The 16,614-nt window shown below is 37.7% G+C and overlaps 3 protein-coding genes across 4 annotated transcripts; 2 read left to right on the top strand and 1 right to left on the bottom strand.

Annotated features, from left to right (window-relative positions):
* The first annotated feature begins 1,077 nt into the window (after positions 1-1,077).
* pdcd2 (programmed cell death 2) lies at positions 1,078-7,528 on the top strand. Of its 2 annotated transcripts, none has more exons than XM_023332357.1 (8): positions 1,078-1,544; positions 2,340-2,448; positions 2,608-2,664; positions 3,748-3,882; positions 3,965-4,117; positions 5,498-5,598; positions 5,676-5,789; positions 6,778-7,528. In XM_023332357.1, the coding sequence occupies exons 1-8, from the start codon at positions 1,365-1,367 to the stop codon at positions 6,955-6,957; spliced, it is 1,029 nt and encodes a 342-aa protein (XP_023188125.1). In that variant the 5' UTR covers positions 1,078-1,364; the 3' UTR covers positions 6,958-7,528. The 2 variants fall into 2 exon arrangements, with proteins under 2 accessions (XP_023188125.1, XP_005804267.1); XM_005804210.3 differs by having other exon boundaries at positions 1,079-1,544; positions 3,694-3,882.
* Positions 7,529-7,742: 214 nt separating this feature from the next.
* On the bottom strand, positions 7,743-13,579 carry tbp (TATA-box binding protein). The gene is made up of 9 exons (XM_005804211.3): positions 13,473-13,579; positions 12,900-13,100; positions 12,054-12,216; positions 11,123-11,300; positions 10,847-10,934; positions 10,581-10,672; positions 10,287-10,454; positions 10,107-10,201; positions 7,743-8,944 (listed from the first exon to the last, which is right to left on the bottom strand). Exons 2-9 carry the CDS (start codon positions 12,948-12,950, stop codon positions 8,865-8,867), a joined length of 915 nt encoding a protein of 304 aa, XP_005804268.1. The 5' UTR covers positions 12,951-13,100; positions 13,473-13,579; the 3' UTR covers positions 7,743-8,864.
* Positions 13,580-13,581: 2 nt separating this feature from the next.
* psmc3 (proteasome 26S subunit, ATPase 3) lies at positions 13,582-16,609 on the top strand. Its single transcript, XM_005804212.3, has 2 exons — positions 13,582-14,568; positions 16,167-16,609. Exons 1-2 carry the CDS (start codon positions 13,624-13,626, stop codon positions 16,503-16,505), a joined length of 1,284 nt encoding a protein of 427 aa, XP_005804269.1. The 5' UTR covers positions 13,582-13,623; the 3' UTR covers positions 16,506-16,609.
* The last annotated feature ends 5 nt before the right edge of the window (positions 16,610-16,614 follow it).

The following is a 16,614-nucleotide window of genomic DNA, read 5'->3' as shown; positions in this document are numbered from 1 at the left end:
TAGTTCTGAGCCTACGTGGGTTTGCTGAGTGTGAAAAGTTGTAAGTTAAACAAAAAAATGTGTAACTTTATTTCCATAGCATCTGTGCAAAGCAAAACTTTTGAGCTGGAAGTATTTGTGAAACAAACAAAAGTCAAATATTTAATTAGATACGGTACACACACAACATACATCATGTGTTTTATTTTAATAATACCTTCTTAAAATATTTTTTTCAATGTAAGAGTATAGCAGTAAGAAGAATCTGTAATTCATTCTAAGCAACTGAAGATTCATAACACAACATGGGTTTTGCTTTTTTGCCTTGCTAAAAGAAAGATATAACTTTTTTTGTTTAATTGTGTGGCTTTTAACCCAATTTTCTTGCAGTATGAAATTAATTCTTACTCAAAATTTAAGCTAGTAGGTTTATATGTGTACTTAGATTATAAATAGTTGAAGTAGTTTGGTTTGATTTAAAATTCTTTAAATCTTTTCTTATTATTCATTTACTATGTTTGTTTTGCTAAAGATGCTTTAATTTTACACAAAGATTCATGCAGTTTTGTTCTATAACTGTGATGTTTCTTATTTTTGTTTTTCACCTGTCATAAACATTAGAAAGTTTGAGAACAGTGGGTTCCTGGAACTAAATAGAGACATTTTGCATAATTACCCGTCTTTGTTTGGACTTTGGCCGCTTGGCTCATAATTATCTGAAGATTTTTCCATATTTCCAACCACACAGCTTTCTTAATTTTCAAGACTATGTGTTTTTTTTTGTGTGTGTGTGTGTTTTATCTAATATTTGTTTATTTGCTTGTTTGTTTCATCCAACACTTCACTTTCCCCTCAAAATTTCACCTAAAATGGCTTTCACTCATGTGTTTACTTGCCGGATGTTTATACAAAACGTACACTCTATAAACACTTTAAATTACAAAATCCAGCAACATTAAGATCAAACTTAAGTTAACTTTGATGAAATTTTGTTTACAATTCAGTCACAGTTTTTTTGTTTCACAAATACTTCCAGCAGTTGTTTTTTTTTGTTTGTTTTTTTCTTTTTGTTTTTTTTTGCAAAAATACAACATTTAAGCAAATTTGGTTAATTAATACTTCTGTGATAAAATGAGTATTCTTTTTGATGTGCGGATTAATTTTGATTGTTAAAATCTTCACTAAATAAAGAGAGGCAACGGCGCCATCTAGTGGACGATTCTAATTTAACCGTTCACCGCGGAACTAAACCGCTGCTAGTGTTTCCTCACGGAGAACCTTTGCAGTTGCATCAGCATGTGTTGTGAGAATTTCTGAAGAGGAATTTTTGCCTTCTCGTTGTCAGTGGGTTGTTTTGGTTAAGTTAGTTTTTAGAACTGAAAAGTATGTCATCTCCCGAGGTGGTTCTGGGTTTCCTTGAAGAAGCAGAACCGTGGCGGCTTCAGTCTCCGCAGTTCCCCAGCAAGGTCGGAGGGAAGCCGGCGTGGCTCAGCCAGACGGGCCTGCCCCTCCAATCGGATCTGGAGTGTGAGAAATGCGGGCTGCCCATGGTCTTCCTGTTGCAGGTCGGTACCTGGAGGAGTAAAACCTTCCAAGACTCGTTAATTATTGTCATTTTTAGAGAAAGAAGCTGTTAGTTTTTATTTTTTTGTTGTTGTCGTTCTCTTAATTACTTGGTTGTTTATTTTGTAGATCAGTACCTATGTTTGTCAGTCTGTAATGTTTGTATTGTATGCACTAATTAGTGAATTACTAATACTAATAACAATAAAACAAATAATTTAATTTAGACATAAAGAAACATTGTGATTAATCTAAACAGAGAGAAAATGGTCACGATAAACTCTTTATTTTATAGATTTGATACACAGTGACAGATTTCAAGTGTTTTTGTTCATTTTGGTGATTAACACACATGTCATTGCTAAAGAAGTCTATCACAGCATGTTGTAGTTAAGTGGAAGGAAAAAGTGCAGGATTGAGAGGTTATTATGTTTCCGGAAGATTCACAGTGTACAGGTGTATCCAAGACAAGGGCTGATAGAAATCCACTTCCAAACAATTTAAGAAGCTTACTACAAAGACTTTAATAAAATAAAAAACAGTTTTGGCTCAATTGAATAAAGTCTTTTTTTTTTATTTGAAACTACTTTGCATTTCATTTGGAATCAAGTTCCCAGAATCTGAATAAATAATGGAGCGTCATAAGTTGCTTATAGTCCAGTCAAAAGTTTCCACAGTTTAATTAAAAAAAAAGTGCAAAATGTGTCCTGAAAACTTTAGAGGGCTTCTTGCTTTCCTGAGACCAACATGTCATTTTCTCTTCAGTGTTGAATTGTACCATGTGGTCGTTTCTGCAGGTCTACGCACCCATTTCGGGTCAGGACAGAAGTTTCCACAGAACGCTTTTCCTGTTCTGCTGCAAAACTCCTGAGTGTTACTCCCACAACGACAGCCGCTGCTTGAAAGGTGTCTGCTGCCGTTATTACAACGTTTCTATTTTACCACTTCTCACTTTCTCCGCGTTCAACAAGTCGGCGCTTCTTGCTGAATTTCTCTTCGTGCCACTGTTGGTTTATTCAGTGCCATTTCCAAGCTTTTTTTTGAATGATTTCTCCTCCACGTCAGTTTTCAGAAGTCAGCTACCCAGGAAGAATGAGTTCTACTCCTACGACCCTCCTCCAGGTTTGTTTGAAAGATTTTTGAGTTTTTATGGTGTTGTTAGGAAACTACATTGGAAAATTAGGGCCTTTTTGCGTGTTTTGGAATGAAAATGAGCCGTCTTAATTGCCTTTTAAATGCCGAGTCATTCTACGGACATTTTGCCGTTACCTAGCAACCCCAGCCGGCGCTATCCCGTTACCTAGCAACTCAAAGGGAGCTCCAGTAGGTTTTGTCAGCTGGTTTTACCGCTCTAAGCGCTGTTACGATTTGCTGCTGGAAAAGAGAAAAGTTTCCTAGTTGACTTACTTCAAAGGTGGTTGTACCATTGCACATTTTGTGTGCCGCCATTTTCATGAGCAAGTGTAAATGTTGATTTGGGGGTTGTGGCCAACAGCAGCAGCTTATTTGGATTTAAAGTGACAGCTCATTCTGAAAGGAGCTCAAAATAGGCAGAACTTAGCAGACTAAACTCTTATTATCTAAGAGTGATTTTGTGATTTTAAAAAAATGGAATGAATGTGTTTTTTTTTACAGCCCATTCAAATACAGAAATGCTTTATTTAATTTCCCCAAAGGAAAATTAAACGTTGTTGTAACTTATATTAATTTAAAATTCTTCAAAACACAGAGGTTGATGGCTGTGGGCAAAAGATCTCCTGTAACAGTCTGTATTACAGTGTATTTGAAGAAGCCTCTGACTAAAGACACTATGTTTTTCTAAAAGTCTCATGAAACGGACGCTTAGACCTCTTATTTAAATTCAAGAAATACTTTATTAATCCCAAAGGGAAATTACACGTTGCTGTAGCCCATTAATTCAGACTCTTCAGAGTTATTGAAGATGGTGATGGCTTTTGGCAGGAAAGATCTCTTATAGTGTTTCGTATTACAGCGAATTTTACAGTTCAAGGTTGAAGGAATCGTAAAAGATCATCTTTGAATAAGGGTCAAAAGTTCAGGCACTAGCATCTTTTCAGTACCTTAGATAACGAAATAATCCCACCCAAATAAATTTTCATCATCTGGAATATTTGTCTCCATTGTGTCCAGATGATGAACCACAGACCGTCTCTAAAGAGGACAACAACATTTTATCCCTCTCAGGAGTCAAGCTGTGCTGGGTGTGTGGTTGCCCTGGAAACAAGGCCTGCTCCCGCTGCCACACTGTGACCTACTGTGGTAAACACCACCAGACTGTCCACTGGAAACACTCCCACAAGAAGGAGTGCCTCAGCGCAGGTACAGGTCCACCCAGCAGGCCAGAACCGACCCCCAGCCTGGAGGATTGACCCGCTCTGCTGCTGTGTCTCTCTGAGTGTAGCGCTGCCCTCGGCTTCTGCCTCTCCCTTCCTGTTCCCCGAGTCTGAGCTCGTGACTGAACCTGAAGAGGGAGGGGAGGAAGGAGACGACGCACAGAGAGGAGGAGGAGGAGAGGAAGAACAGAAAAGTACTGAAGGTCCTTCCTTATCTGACAGTAAGTTTTCAACCGTGTTTGAAACAATTAACCAGGTTAATAGTAATTAATTAATTATTGAAATAATCAACTAATTTAGTAATTGCTTAATCACTAACTGGAGTATACAGGCTCAAAAAAGGCTGTTTGCTGAAGAACATCATATGCAGAGGAGTAATTGAGACAAAACTGTACAAAAAATATATGTACGTTTTGCATTTTAAATAAAAAAAAACAACTTTGTTTTCTATAAATACAGCTCTGTAAAAAATGAAGATCCCACTGCACTGAACCCACTGAAAACCTCCTGGTTATTCCACCAAATATTGATGTCTGAACTCTTCCTGAGTTAAAATGTTAGTATTGTTGTTTCTAAATGAATATTAACTTGTTTTCTTTGCATTATTTGAGGTCTGAAAGCTCTGCATCTTTTTGTTATTTTACCCATTTCTCATTTTCTGATAATAAAAACAAAATTTTTGGTTGGAATTTCAGAAACATGTTGTCAGTAGTTCAAAGAACAATGTTCATTTTACTCAAACATAAACCTAAAGAGTAAAATCAGAGAAACTGATCATTTTAAGTGGACTTAATATTTTCCACAGCTGTTTGTTCAACCCAGAACTTACTTAATTCACATGGCAGTTTTAACTTCACTTAATTCAAATTATTTGTACAAATATTAATAATTGGACCAGCCCCACAAAAATCTCTTATTAAGAACCTTTTGCTATCCAATCATTAATTGGTGAGTTTAAAAAAATCACCAGATTAGCTCTACACTGTATTCATGTTAAGTCAGGCATGGAGAGCTTTTCACATATTGATGTTATAAGTATTTTTTTTATCTGTAAATTCATCCTTTGCTACAAATGAGCGAGCATTCACTAAACGTTATTGCACTTTAGGCAAAAAAACCTGTATTTTTTTTATTCAAAAGACCATTTGCTGAAAGAACGATGCAAGTAAAGCACTAATTAAGCCAAAAATATATAAATGTTGCATTCAAATGTAATTAAAAAAAAAAAAAATCTTAATCTGCAAATATGTTCCACACAGATCTCTCTACTGGCATAGTGTTTAGCTTCACATAACTCAGATTTTGTCCTATTATTCACCTTTTGTTATCCAATTATTAATTGGTAATGCAAAAAATAGTCAATTAATTAACAAATGATCAAGAGTACATTAAAGGTTATAGCATTTTTGGCAATAAAAGAATTGCCTTGTTTATTTACATCTTTTCAATTTATATAAAAATGGATTAAGTGGTTAAATGAAAAATCTGCAGTCGATAACTAAAATAATTGTTAGTTGCAGCTCTGTCTGAAGCAACAAAAAGCAGATCATTTCATATATGACACTGCGGATGTGAATAATTGCCTGCTGCTGTCCTGTTAGCTCTGGCAGAAGCAGATCTGGAGGAGATGGCGTTGCACGAGACTGAAGACAACAAAGTGTTCCAGCGGTTCAAGAAGAAGATCGCCTCAGAGCCGCACCAGGTGCTAAATCAGCCAGGAGACTCTTTTCCTCTGTTTCCCTCTGTGTACGCCTGACGCTGACAGTCTCTCACATCCAGGTGATTCGTTACAGTCGAGGGGGCCGACCCCTCTGGGTCTCATCTAGTCATGTCCCTGCAGAGGAGGAGATCCCACCATGCACCTGCGGCGCCAACAGGACCTTTGAGTTTCAGGTGGGTCCTGGTGTTGAAACCCCCCATGAGATCTCTACATGCATTTTCTATGTAGTTTAGAACGGCAGATAATGATTATTTTAGTTATCAGTTAATCTATTAATTATTTTGGACGATTAATTGAATTTTTTTAAAACTGGCACATTCCGCAGATTTTTCATTTTGTCTTTTTCATACAATATTAGAAATAAATCAAAGATGCAATTAAACAATTCCCTTTTAAATAAGAAAACAAGCATTTGTGCAATAACAGCATTTCTTCAGTGAACGCTTGATTATTTGTTGCAAAGAATGTATCTGCAGCTAAAAAATACTTCTGACATGAAATTCTCAGCCCTAACGGATTAATAATTCGATAGCAAATAGTGATTAGTAATTTTTTTTTGACAGCTAAACTACGCCACTCGACAAATTTTGAATCAAACATGTTGTCAGACAAATATATATATATATATATATATATATATATATATATATATATATATATATATATATATATATATAATCTAAAAAAGGAATAGAGTTTTTGTACAACTTTGCCTTAATTACTGCTCTGAGTTTTGAGTCTCTACACTCAAGTAAACATTAATATATTGCTAAATTAGTTTACAATAATCAATTAATCACGAATAATCTAGATAATCCTTTCCGCGGTAGTGTAGATTATAGCGGATGAAAACAACTAGGACTGAAATTGAGAAAACATTTTTTTTGTTTATTGAAATAAATAAAAGTGGTAATAAATAGGGAAAAACTATAACTAGCCGGAACTATATAATGCGTTTATAAAACTCGCAGAATCATTTGAAATTATAGATACAACACCTTTCGTTTTCGTTTCGTCCTCGGCACTTTTTTTCAGCCGTTACAGCTGCGGTAAGGTTATTTTCCGAGCAGTCTTTAAACGCACCACGAACGTACCCGGACAGACGCTAGCGGTCGGGTACAGAGCTAGCCGGCTCGGTTCTCAGTACGTTTGTTTGTCCAGGTGATGCCTCAGCTGTTAAACAACCTCTGCGTGGACTCGACCGGAGCCAGCATCGACTGGGGAACCGTTACGGTCTACACCTGCTCGGCTAGCTGTAACCATGGAGACCAGTACCGCTCGGAGTTCGTCTGGAAACAGGACGTCAGCGCAGATCAACTGACTCAGCATAGAAACACGTAGTATAGATATGTTGGTTATAGTTGCAGAAAACAGAAGATAGAGTGCTCAAATTAAGTTTCAAGTCCTTTGAGATTTTTTTTTTATTTCAATTTAAAAATAAAATAAGCTAGTATTTAACGGAGCCATGAAGCAAACAATTATAACATTTTATTGAAAACTTTGCTTCAAATTGATATGTTGTGATAATTTAGGTATCCAGGTAGAGCTGGCTGATAAATCGATCTTATCAAAATTAATTTTCTGTTTAATCTTAATCTAATATACACTTTGGGTTTCAATGTTTCAGAATAATAACTGCCATCTTGTTTGACAAATGTGCTTTACAGCTATTTATTTCAAAATTAAATTCAGGTCAACTCAAAGAATGATTGAAGTAAGAGTTTTTTAAAGATTTTTATTTTTTTTCAAGGAAAAAAGTAAGTGGTAGAGACTAAAATTGGAAATATAACTTGCTGTAAAATCTGTTCTTCAGGATTTTCTGCCTTCAGTTTTGGATAATGGCTCTGATCGATTTGTAAAAATTTTCTAACTGCTAGACGTACAAAATAAAACTTTTCTCTCCCATTTTGAATTTATTTAGATCAGGGCATGTTTTGCTTTTTGAAATATTTTAGCCTAGTTCATGCTAATCAGGCTCAGACGTGGTTAGTGAACCCCTCCACAAACTTTAACATGTTTTCCATAATTAAATGAACAATTGTTTCATTCACTTAAGTTATTTTAATAAGAATGTGACTTAATAAAAATAGAGCGTTACTGTAAAGGAAGACGCAGCTTTAACTGGAGGCGGTATGTACAGATTTTATTGTTGCAGAACATTAACAACTTTAGACGATTTGAAAACATTTCTTGATCTATTCTGCAAAACGAGTCGATACATAAATCTGATTCAGGGACTTTGATTCAAACTATGAAGCAAACACTGAGCTTGTTGACAGGAAAACGTTTAGACGGCTGCAGAGTTAAACTGTGTTTAAAACAGACACAAAGCAGGAAAACAACTCAAAATTTCACTTGAACGTCTTCAACATTGGGGAAATCCTCAAACTAAACTTTCACATGGGCAAAAATAGACATTTATATACTAAATATGTAACATTTTGCCACCATATTTATGTTAGGCAGCATTTTTCCTTCACATTTAAACCTTGAGTCCCAAGTTGTCCTTATTTGCTCAAACAGGAATTATCTGCACCCACCTTAAGATTCCACTCACTTCTCTATATTTAGAATATAAAAAAATATGCTTTGCTCCAGTTTACCCATTAAAAATTTCTATGTAAATACAACGATTCCCTCTATTTGACTTGAAGACGACCAGAAGCTGCAGGACCAACAACTTGGTTTAAATCACTTTTACTGCAACTACAAATACAGAACCCGACTTCAGCATTTGGTTGGGGTTGGATCAAACCTAAAAACATAAATCAGGATTCAAAGATGGAGACTTAAACATCAGGCTGGCCGATTTCAACACAAAGTATCAAAAATTCAGACGTGAGCAAAGAAAGAGCTAAAAACGCAGCATGGAAAAGTAGTTAAAACATTTTAAAATGAAACCAGGAACAGTCCTCTTCTGAGTGCTTCTCCAATCGTCAACAATATCTTACATTTTCTTACAATGCTATATACAAATCGGGGATGTGAGGATGCACTGAAAACCTGAAACTACAGGAAACATGGAAATGATTTTAACCAAGACGTAGGAAGATGGCCCTTAAAATCTTGTTTAAAAATTCCTTGGGGATGAAAAACGAAACAAAAAAATAAAAATCAGATGAGATCTCAGTGTACAGCATCCCGTTTAGTCCATGTAAAGAGTTCAACATCAATGAGTCACTTTGATGCAGCTTAAAAAATAAAAAGAAACCACCTTGGGGAGACTGGAAATAAAATAACTCCAGGTTCTACGTAGTTTTACGAAAACCTTTCAGGATGGGGTAAATGTTTTCAAACGCTTCGTAGATCTCTGCTCTCACCTTGGCTCCTTTAAAAACAACAACAAATACACAAATTAATAATTAATTTCTCCATGTTTGAGGCACATGACTCATAAAACATAAATAAAAATAGGACTAGATCAGCGTTACTCAAACCGAGGACCACTAAATCAATTTAATAAACTCACGGACCGTCTAGTTTTAAATTCCCCCGCAACAACACAACATCTTAATATATACAACCTGAAATTAAAGTATTAGTTAACTCTTTGTCTTTGTTCCTCCGAATGTGAAGGGTACATTTGACCGGCCAAAATGAAATAATTAACACGTCTACAGGGGACGTTTTGAGTTATTTACAGATTCTGAACGTTTTTAATTCTTAAGTTTTCCAATGATGGAAAACACATGGAAATCAAAGGTGCATTAATAACATTTCAGGGATATTTGTAATGGAGAGTCATAATAAAAGAAGCTGCATTGGCAAAAACAAACATTTGCTTTCCACCAGTAGAGCCCAACATGAATAATTTTATTTTAGGTGTTAAGATGCGGTTAGTCAGCGTGGGGCGCAGCGCTGCTCACCGCCTCTGTTCTGCAACTCACCCTGAGACTTTCCACCGGTATCTTTTTACTGCCCTTGTCTTAAGCCACTTATTCATTATTATTTTTAAACACTGTCCTTTGGTAATCTGGCTGTAGCGTCGCACTTTGAGCTCAAGTCATGGCAAAGAAATGGCTGTTTATCTCTTGAACCAGTAAATTTAAGAAAATATGGAAAATCTTTCATGTAATCCTTGGAAAGTAACCAAACTGAAATGACTGAGCGAAATGGAATAAAATAAAAGAACAGAACCTAGTAAGATTAATATTAATTCAAATAACTAATCTAATGAGAAAGCAACACTTTAACTAGGCATTAGAGTTGAATGATTGAAACTTTATTTTATTTATCTATATACATGTGTAAATATACTTTAAGCATTGATACTTTTTCCCCTCGTTTCTTTTTTTTTTTTTTTTAGTTGAATTTTATTTTATACCCTGAGTGTTCATTGTGGCTGGGAATTGTCAATGTTTGTCTGAGTTTAATTTTCTATGTTTCATATATTCAAAATTCAAATATATTGTTTAAAAAAAGTAGGACTAGAGACAATGATGCAAGTATGAACTATGTTTCTCCATCCTTGCAGCTATCAGAGTCCTTACCTGTGAGAACGACCTTCCCAGAAACAAAGATTAGCAGGACAATTCGGGGTTTGATCATCCTGTAAATCAACCCTGGAAACAACTCCGGCTCATAGCTGCAAAGCAGAAGGCGGTTTTAGTTCATTTAAAACGGGTGGAAACTTTATAAATGGGTGTTGATTCAAACGAACTCCAGTCAACCTGCTGAACTGCTGGTGTGTGAGCACCAATCCCTCCAGCCGGATGGGGAACTTCACGTCGCAGCTGCCCACCATGTTCTGAATCTTAAAGTCCAGGAACTTGGCAGGAAAACCCAGTTTCTGCACAACGCGAGCGTACTTCCTGGCTGCTAATCGCGACTCCTCCTCACTGGAGAGAGGGACACAGAAAGCAACACAAACATTTAAATAGAAGAGAAATGTGAGCGGACTGTTTTGCTGGAAAGATGTCACCACTAAAGTGTTGAAAAATAAATTGCGTTTGTTGGATTCTGACCTTTTAGCTCCGGTGCAGACCATCTTCCCAGAGCTGAAGATAAGCGCTGTAGTCCTGGGCTCCCTTATTCTCATGATGACGGCAGCAAAACGCTGGAAAATTAACAATTTAGCTTGTTTAAAAGATAACAGTGGTTGGGTTTTATTTAAGGGTTTCACATCATTTGGTTATTCTTGTGGAAAGGGTTAAACAGATTCAGTGAAGATGTTCAACATGCTGATGATAAAGAAAGTCATATTGAATGTTTAAACTTTGGGTTTGTTTACTTTGGGGTTGTACTCTGCATTCCTGGCTCTCAGGGCAATCGTCTTCAGATCCAGTTTACAGCCCAGATTTACAGTAGATACGATGTTTCTAATCACAAACAGGAAAAAAAAGCTGAAATAAATGAACTCAGAAAATGAAAACAGAAACAAACACTAACTGAGCTTAGAGAGAAAACAGTTCACACCAACAGATATGAATAAAACCAAGGTAGCATTTAGCAGGAAGACCAGAAATTCAAGATCTGATCATGTAAATCAGGTGAATACGAGCCGTACTGCAGCGTCGGCACGATGCCTGAGCTCTCCGAGGCAGGAGTAGCCGGGGTCAGCGGGGTCATGGGGCCGATCGAAGTGCTGTAGAGCCCGGTGCCTCCTGGCAGCGCCGTGGTGGTCGAACCCGCCGCCGTCTGGGAATGATACAGCTGAGGCGTCTGCCCCGATGTTCCTGGAAGGCCTGAAGTTTCAAGGATTTAAGGCTTTAATAATAAACCAAACTGCAGGGTTTATAAAGTTTTCAAGCATTTTCAAGGTAAGTTTTCAAACTTTTCCAGCACCACACTGGAGATAAAAGCTTAAAAAAAGAGACAGTTTCAATAATAATGTTTTGTGATGATCTACAGTATCACAAGATAAACAAAATCTAACATTTTGTGTTCTTAAATGTCTCCCTTACATAAACAAAATACTAATTTAACAAAAAAGTCTGCCAATTTAAACAATATTGTTTCATATTTAAGATACAAGCCAACCTCTATTTCAACCACACAGATCAATAAGTTATTGAGCCATCAGTAAATATTCATAACAATGAAAGAATCTGAATGAATCATGTTAAGGTTTAAGACCAAACTGCTCAAATTAAACACAAAAAACAAAGTTACAAAAAAAAAATTCTCTAACAATGTTCTAAGTTTTCTGGCATTTGATAAATATAAATAATTTTGCTATAAATGTGTCTGAGTTTTTATTAGATGTATAAAAATATCTGCTTTCAACTGTAAATAAATTTAAGCTTTTACTTGGGTGTTAGATTGCACTTTATTACCAAACTGCAGTTTAAATATTAAGCACTTTCAGGGACTTTGTACAGAAATCAAACATTTTCCAAACCTTGAAAACCCCTCAATGATTTCAAAGCATAGTCAAGGACTTCAAGCACCCATGTGAGCAATGAACTGATTAATTTTATCTGAGTGATCACAGTTACCTGCACTGGGCTGCTGCTGTTGTTGCTGCTGCTGCTGCTGCTGCTGCCTCTGCTGCTCCTCCAGGATGGACAAGCTGTTTGTGTTCTGCACAGGCTGCGGCGTCAGGCCCGAGCCATAAGGCATCATGGGACTGAACATCGGCATGCCGGGGGTCATGGCACCCTGAACGAGGACACACGTCATCACACAGACGGGACATTAGTGCCTGAATGTTACAGAAATCAATTCTGGGGTAGATTCTATTGAAATATACATTTCTGTAATTGAGTATTAAACTGTAGATGCACAAAGCAATTAGACAAAATCACACGCTGATACTTTGTATGTTTCGAGTTAAATTTTGTTTTTTAGCACCATCTGAAACAGTGAGTTTACAAAACTGAATTTAAAACCTAAACACCTGTTTTACAGCAACCACATAAAAAACTGAAATGTCAAGAAAAAGGAAAGTTTATCCGTATGTCATATAGGCCTGTCATGATATCACACTTTGCTGGGCAAGTTATTCCGAAAAGCGATAATAATGTTGTTTTGAGACAATTTTCAGGTAATACAATGTCAAAATTACACAAGAGCACATTCCCAAAGATCGATAAACTTTAAATTTCAATGAACATTTCAAACTAGAACTGGAAGATATTTGAAATATACAAAATAATTAAACAAAAAACAAGGCCAAGTTAGAATCTTTACTGGTCTTATATAATTTTCTAATAGTCAGAGAAACTGAATTTATTATGTTTTCTGTAATCAACAGTCATCAAAATGACATGTGACTGTAATCAGTCTTTTTTTTTAAAATTATTATTATATTCTAATTTATGGAGATAAATCTGAGCTCTTACCTGAGGGGAGGCCAGCCCCTGGAAGGGCGGTATGCTGTTGTTCTGGTCCATTTCTGTGACACTGCCACCCGAGAGCAGGCAGTCAAGCTAATCTGAAGCTCTTCACGCAGCAGGTGTCTCCAAGCAGCAGGATATCAATGCAACAAAAACCACTAAAACACCCAATCCCAGCGCCTCGTCCTTTACTTCCTTAACCCTCATCTGAAAATGCAAACAGAGACACAATTTTTCTTTCAGACTCTTTACACCAGCAATACGAAACAATTATATAGCAGTGGCACCAAAAGCGAGCGTTTCTTATTGGTCATATTTACAGTCTTAAATGTTTTGCAACACTTTTCTAAACGTTTATCGCCATAATTAAGATTATATGGCGTGTCGATGCTAACGGCTTCCCAGCAGGGTGAGTTTAAAGCGTTAACCCAGTGAAACTCACCAGCTAGCCAACGTTAGCCGCAAAGCTAACAGCAGCCAACGCGAAGCCGCAATAACTAATCGCTTTAAGTCACAGTGAAAACGTTGGTTTTATCATTTAACGACGTTTAAAATAACCACACTATTAAGTCGACTTACACACTGGTCGTTCTTTGCATTTGACCGCAGTCTGGAGCCGAAATTAAGTTAGCTTTAGCTCCGTGTCGTCCCCCGGGCTGCTCGTCGGCGCTAACCGGAAGAAGAAGCTTTATCTTCCGGTGAGTCACAGTTGAGCGCAGACACAGCAAAGATGGCGTCGCTGAGTGACAAATCAGTTTGGGATGAAGTGGAAGACGGAATCGGGGAAGAAGTGTTAAAAATGTCCACAGAGGAAATAGTCCAGCGGACCCGACTCCTGGACAGCGAGATAAAGATCATGAAGAGCGAAGTGCTGCGGGTGACCCACGAGCTTCAGGCCATGAAGGACAAAATCAAGGAAAACACGGAGAAGATAAAGGTGAACAAAACGCTGCCGTATCTGGTCTCCAACGTGATCGAGTTGCTGGACGTGGACCCCAACGACCAGGAGGAGGACGGGGCCAACGTGGATCTGGACTCCCAGAGAAAAGGAAAGTGCGCCGTCATTAAAACCTCCACTCGGCAGACCTACTTCCTGCCGGTGATCGGGCTGGTGGATGCCGAGAAGCTGAAGCCCGGCGACCTGGTTGGGGTCAATAAAGACTCCTACCTGATCCTGGAGACCCTGCCCACCGAGTACGACTCCCGGGTGAAAGCCATGGAGGTGGATGAGCGTCCCACGGAGCAGTACAGCGACATAGGAGGGCTGGATAAGCAGATCCAGGAGCTGGTGGAGGCCATAGTGCTGCCGATGAACCACAAGGAGAAGTTTGAGAACCTGGGCATCCAGCCGCCTAAAGGGGTCCTGATGTACGGCCCACCTGGCACCGGGAAGACCCTCCTGGCCAGAGCCTGCGCCGCTCAGACCAAGGCCACCTTCCTGAAGCTCGCAGGTCCACAGCTGGTCCAGATGTTCATTGGAGACGGAGCCAAGCTGGTGAGGGATGCCTTCGCCTTGGCCAAGGAGAAAGCCCCGTCCATCATCTTCATCGACGAGCTGGACGCCATCGGGACGAAGAGGTTCGACAGCGAGAAGGCTGGAGACAGGGAGGTCCAGAGGACCATGCTGGAGCTGCTCAACCAGCTGGATGGATTCCAGCCCAACATGCAGGTCAAGGTAAACGAGCTGCCAACCACACAACAGTCAACAGGAAAACACCCATAAATCGGACCGATTTTATTCATTTTAGGAGATCGGTGATCGGCCAATACCTATAATCAAATCTTATCTACTTCAGTAAAAGTCTATACATCAACCTCTGTCCTCTTTTGTTCCACTTTGAGAGGCTGACAGACCGGTCCACCAGGCAGGCAACAACAGTCACTCCACTGCCAACTCATTGGCTTTATTTGCTATATTTAACGACATTTCAGACAAAAATCAGCAGGTCAGGCGTTTTAAAGATCGGCAGTCGGCCAGAAAAGTGCAATGGGTGCAGCCCTAAGGAAAACATTTTGACGTCCTGTATATATGTAGGTCTGTCACAATAAATAATAAATCAATTAATTGCATGATAAATTAAAACAAGCTCAATAATTTAATTTTTTAAATCATTTGTATGATTTATTATTTTTCTCTTTTGTCTCTATTTCCACAAAAAACTGGATGATGAAAGTCTTCATTCTGGTCTCAACTATCACTTTTTGTTTTGTTTACATAATTCATTTGATTGTTTTGTTTATTTATTTTGGATATTTAAAATGTCTTCCAGTTCCAGTGTTAAATATTGATTTGAATTTAAAGTTTATTCATCTTTGAGAACGTGTTCTTTCATTGTTATGCCTTTATCATTATATTATTTGAAGATGGTCTCAAAACAACAATATTATCGTTTATTGAAATAACTTCTAGGACAGTTAATTGCCCAGAAAAATTTGTTATCATGACGGGGTGATAAATAAGTAATCAAAAAGTATTATTGTGTCTATTCTCCAGACAGCTATCCAACTACTGGGAGAAAAAAAAAAGTACAATAAAATCTAAATTAAGAAGCTGAAAATACCAGAATATACATAAAAAATTCGCATGTCTGTATTCTATGCTTTTAACATGTTTGTAAATTTAAATTAAATTACAAACTTAACAATTTTTTCTCTTTTTAAGCCTTTTTCTAACGCCAATAAATTCCTCACTAATTGGCTCCGACACAGTTGAGGCATTTTAGGAATGAAAATTATGGAATAATATAAATATTGCCAATAAAATGTTGAACAAATTACCTTTTTAACTTTTGGTGTAAATCAGATAAATGACTAGTAAAGGTTAATTCATGTTAAGTTTGATTTTGTTGGAATAAAAAAAAAAACAGTCCTGCTTTGAAATAGTTATTCCCCATAAATTGTAATTTAAAAATACCAGTTAAATTCTCAATTAGGTTAATACATTTGTCAGATTTTTGATTGTTTTGACCTTGTGTAATTTGGTAAAAATCATTTCAAATATCTTCACCTTCATCAAAAGTGATGATATTCTGCATTTTTTGGCAAAAAATGCCATTGTTTTAGGAAGGTGGTGATCTGTAAAGAGTAAAAAGACATTTAAATTGATTTTAAAACTTCTGCAGATCAAATATTGCAGTTTAATCAAACCAAAACTTCAAAAATGTTTATTTTTATTGTCCAACAACCTAAAAATGGTCATTATATATTGTAATCTGATGATTAAAAAGACAATGCACCCAGATTTGACCCCTATGTGTTTTTTGTTTTTTTTAGGTGATTGCTGCCACCAACAGAGTCGACATCTTGGACCCGGCTCTGCTGCGTTCGGGTCGCCTGGACAGGAAGATCGAGTTCCCGATGCCAAACGAAGAGGCCAGAGCGCGCATCATGCAGATCCACTCGCGCAAGATGAACGTGAGTCCGGACGTGAACTACGAGGAGCTGGCCCGCTGCACCGACGACTTCAACGGCGCACAGTGCAAGGCCGTGTGCGTGGAGGCCGGCATGATCGCGCTGCGCCGCGGCGCCACCGAGCTCAACCACGAGGATTACATGGAGGGAATCCTGGAGGTGCAGGCCAAGAAGAAGGCCAACCTGCAGTACTACGCCTAACCGCGTCTCTGTTTGTGTGAGAGAGTTATTATTTTCTGATTGTTGAAATAATTGTTAAACATTTAACTGATTTTCTTGGGTTAATAAAAAGAGGGAAAGACTAACTGGC

This window comes from Xiphophorus maculatus, chromosome 4 (genome assembly GCF_002775205.1).
Source record: "Xiphophorus maculatus strain JP 163 A chromosome 4, X_maculatus-5.0-male, whole genome shotgun sequence".
NCBI lineage: Eukaryota > Metazoa > Chordata > Actinopteri > Cyprinodontiformes > Poeciliidae > Xiphophorus > Xiphophorus maculatus.
Note: the sequence above shows the minus strand (reverse complement) of the source record. Positions and strands in the feature narration are given on the sequence as shown.

Excerpts from the sequence above, each read along its gene's own strand:
- psmc3 (XM_005804212.3), top strand. The coding sequence starts at position 13,624 with ATGGCGTCGCTGAGTGACAAATCAGTTTGGGATGAAGTGGAAGACGGA. Across the intron at positions 14,569-16,166 it reads AGCCCAACATGCAGGTCAAG|GTGATTGCTGCCACCAACAG; the intron begins GTAAACGAGCTG and ends TGTTTTTTTTAG.
- tbp (XM_005804211.3), bottom strand. The coding sequence starts at position 12,950 with ATGGACCAGAACAACAGCATACCGCCCTTCCAGGGGCTGGCCTCCCCT. Across the intron at positions 11,301-12,053 it reads ACAGCAGCAGCCCAGTGCAG|GCCTTCCAGGAACATCGGGG; the intron begins GTAACTGTGATC and ends TTGAAACTTCAG. Across the intron at positions 10,673-10,846 it reads ATGCAGAGTACAACCCCAAA|CGTTTTGCTGCCGTCATCAT; the intron begins GTAAACAAACCC and ends TTAATTTTCCAG.
- pdcd2 (XM_005804210.3), top strand. The coding sequence starts at position 1,365 with ATGTCATCTCCCGAGGTGGTTCTGGGTTTCCTTGAAGAAGCAGAACCG. Across the intron at positions 1,545-2,339 it reads CCATGGTCTTCCTGTTGCAG|GTCTACGCACCCATTTCGGG; the intron begins GTCGGTACCTGG and ends TCGTTTCTGCAG. Across the intron at positions 4,118-5,497 it reads AGGTCCTTCCTTATCTGACA|CTCTGGCAGAAGCAGATCTG; the intron begins GTAAGTTTTCAA and ends CTGTCCTGTTAG.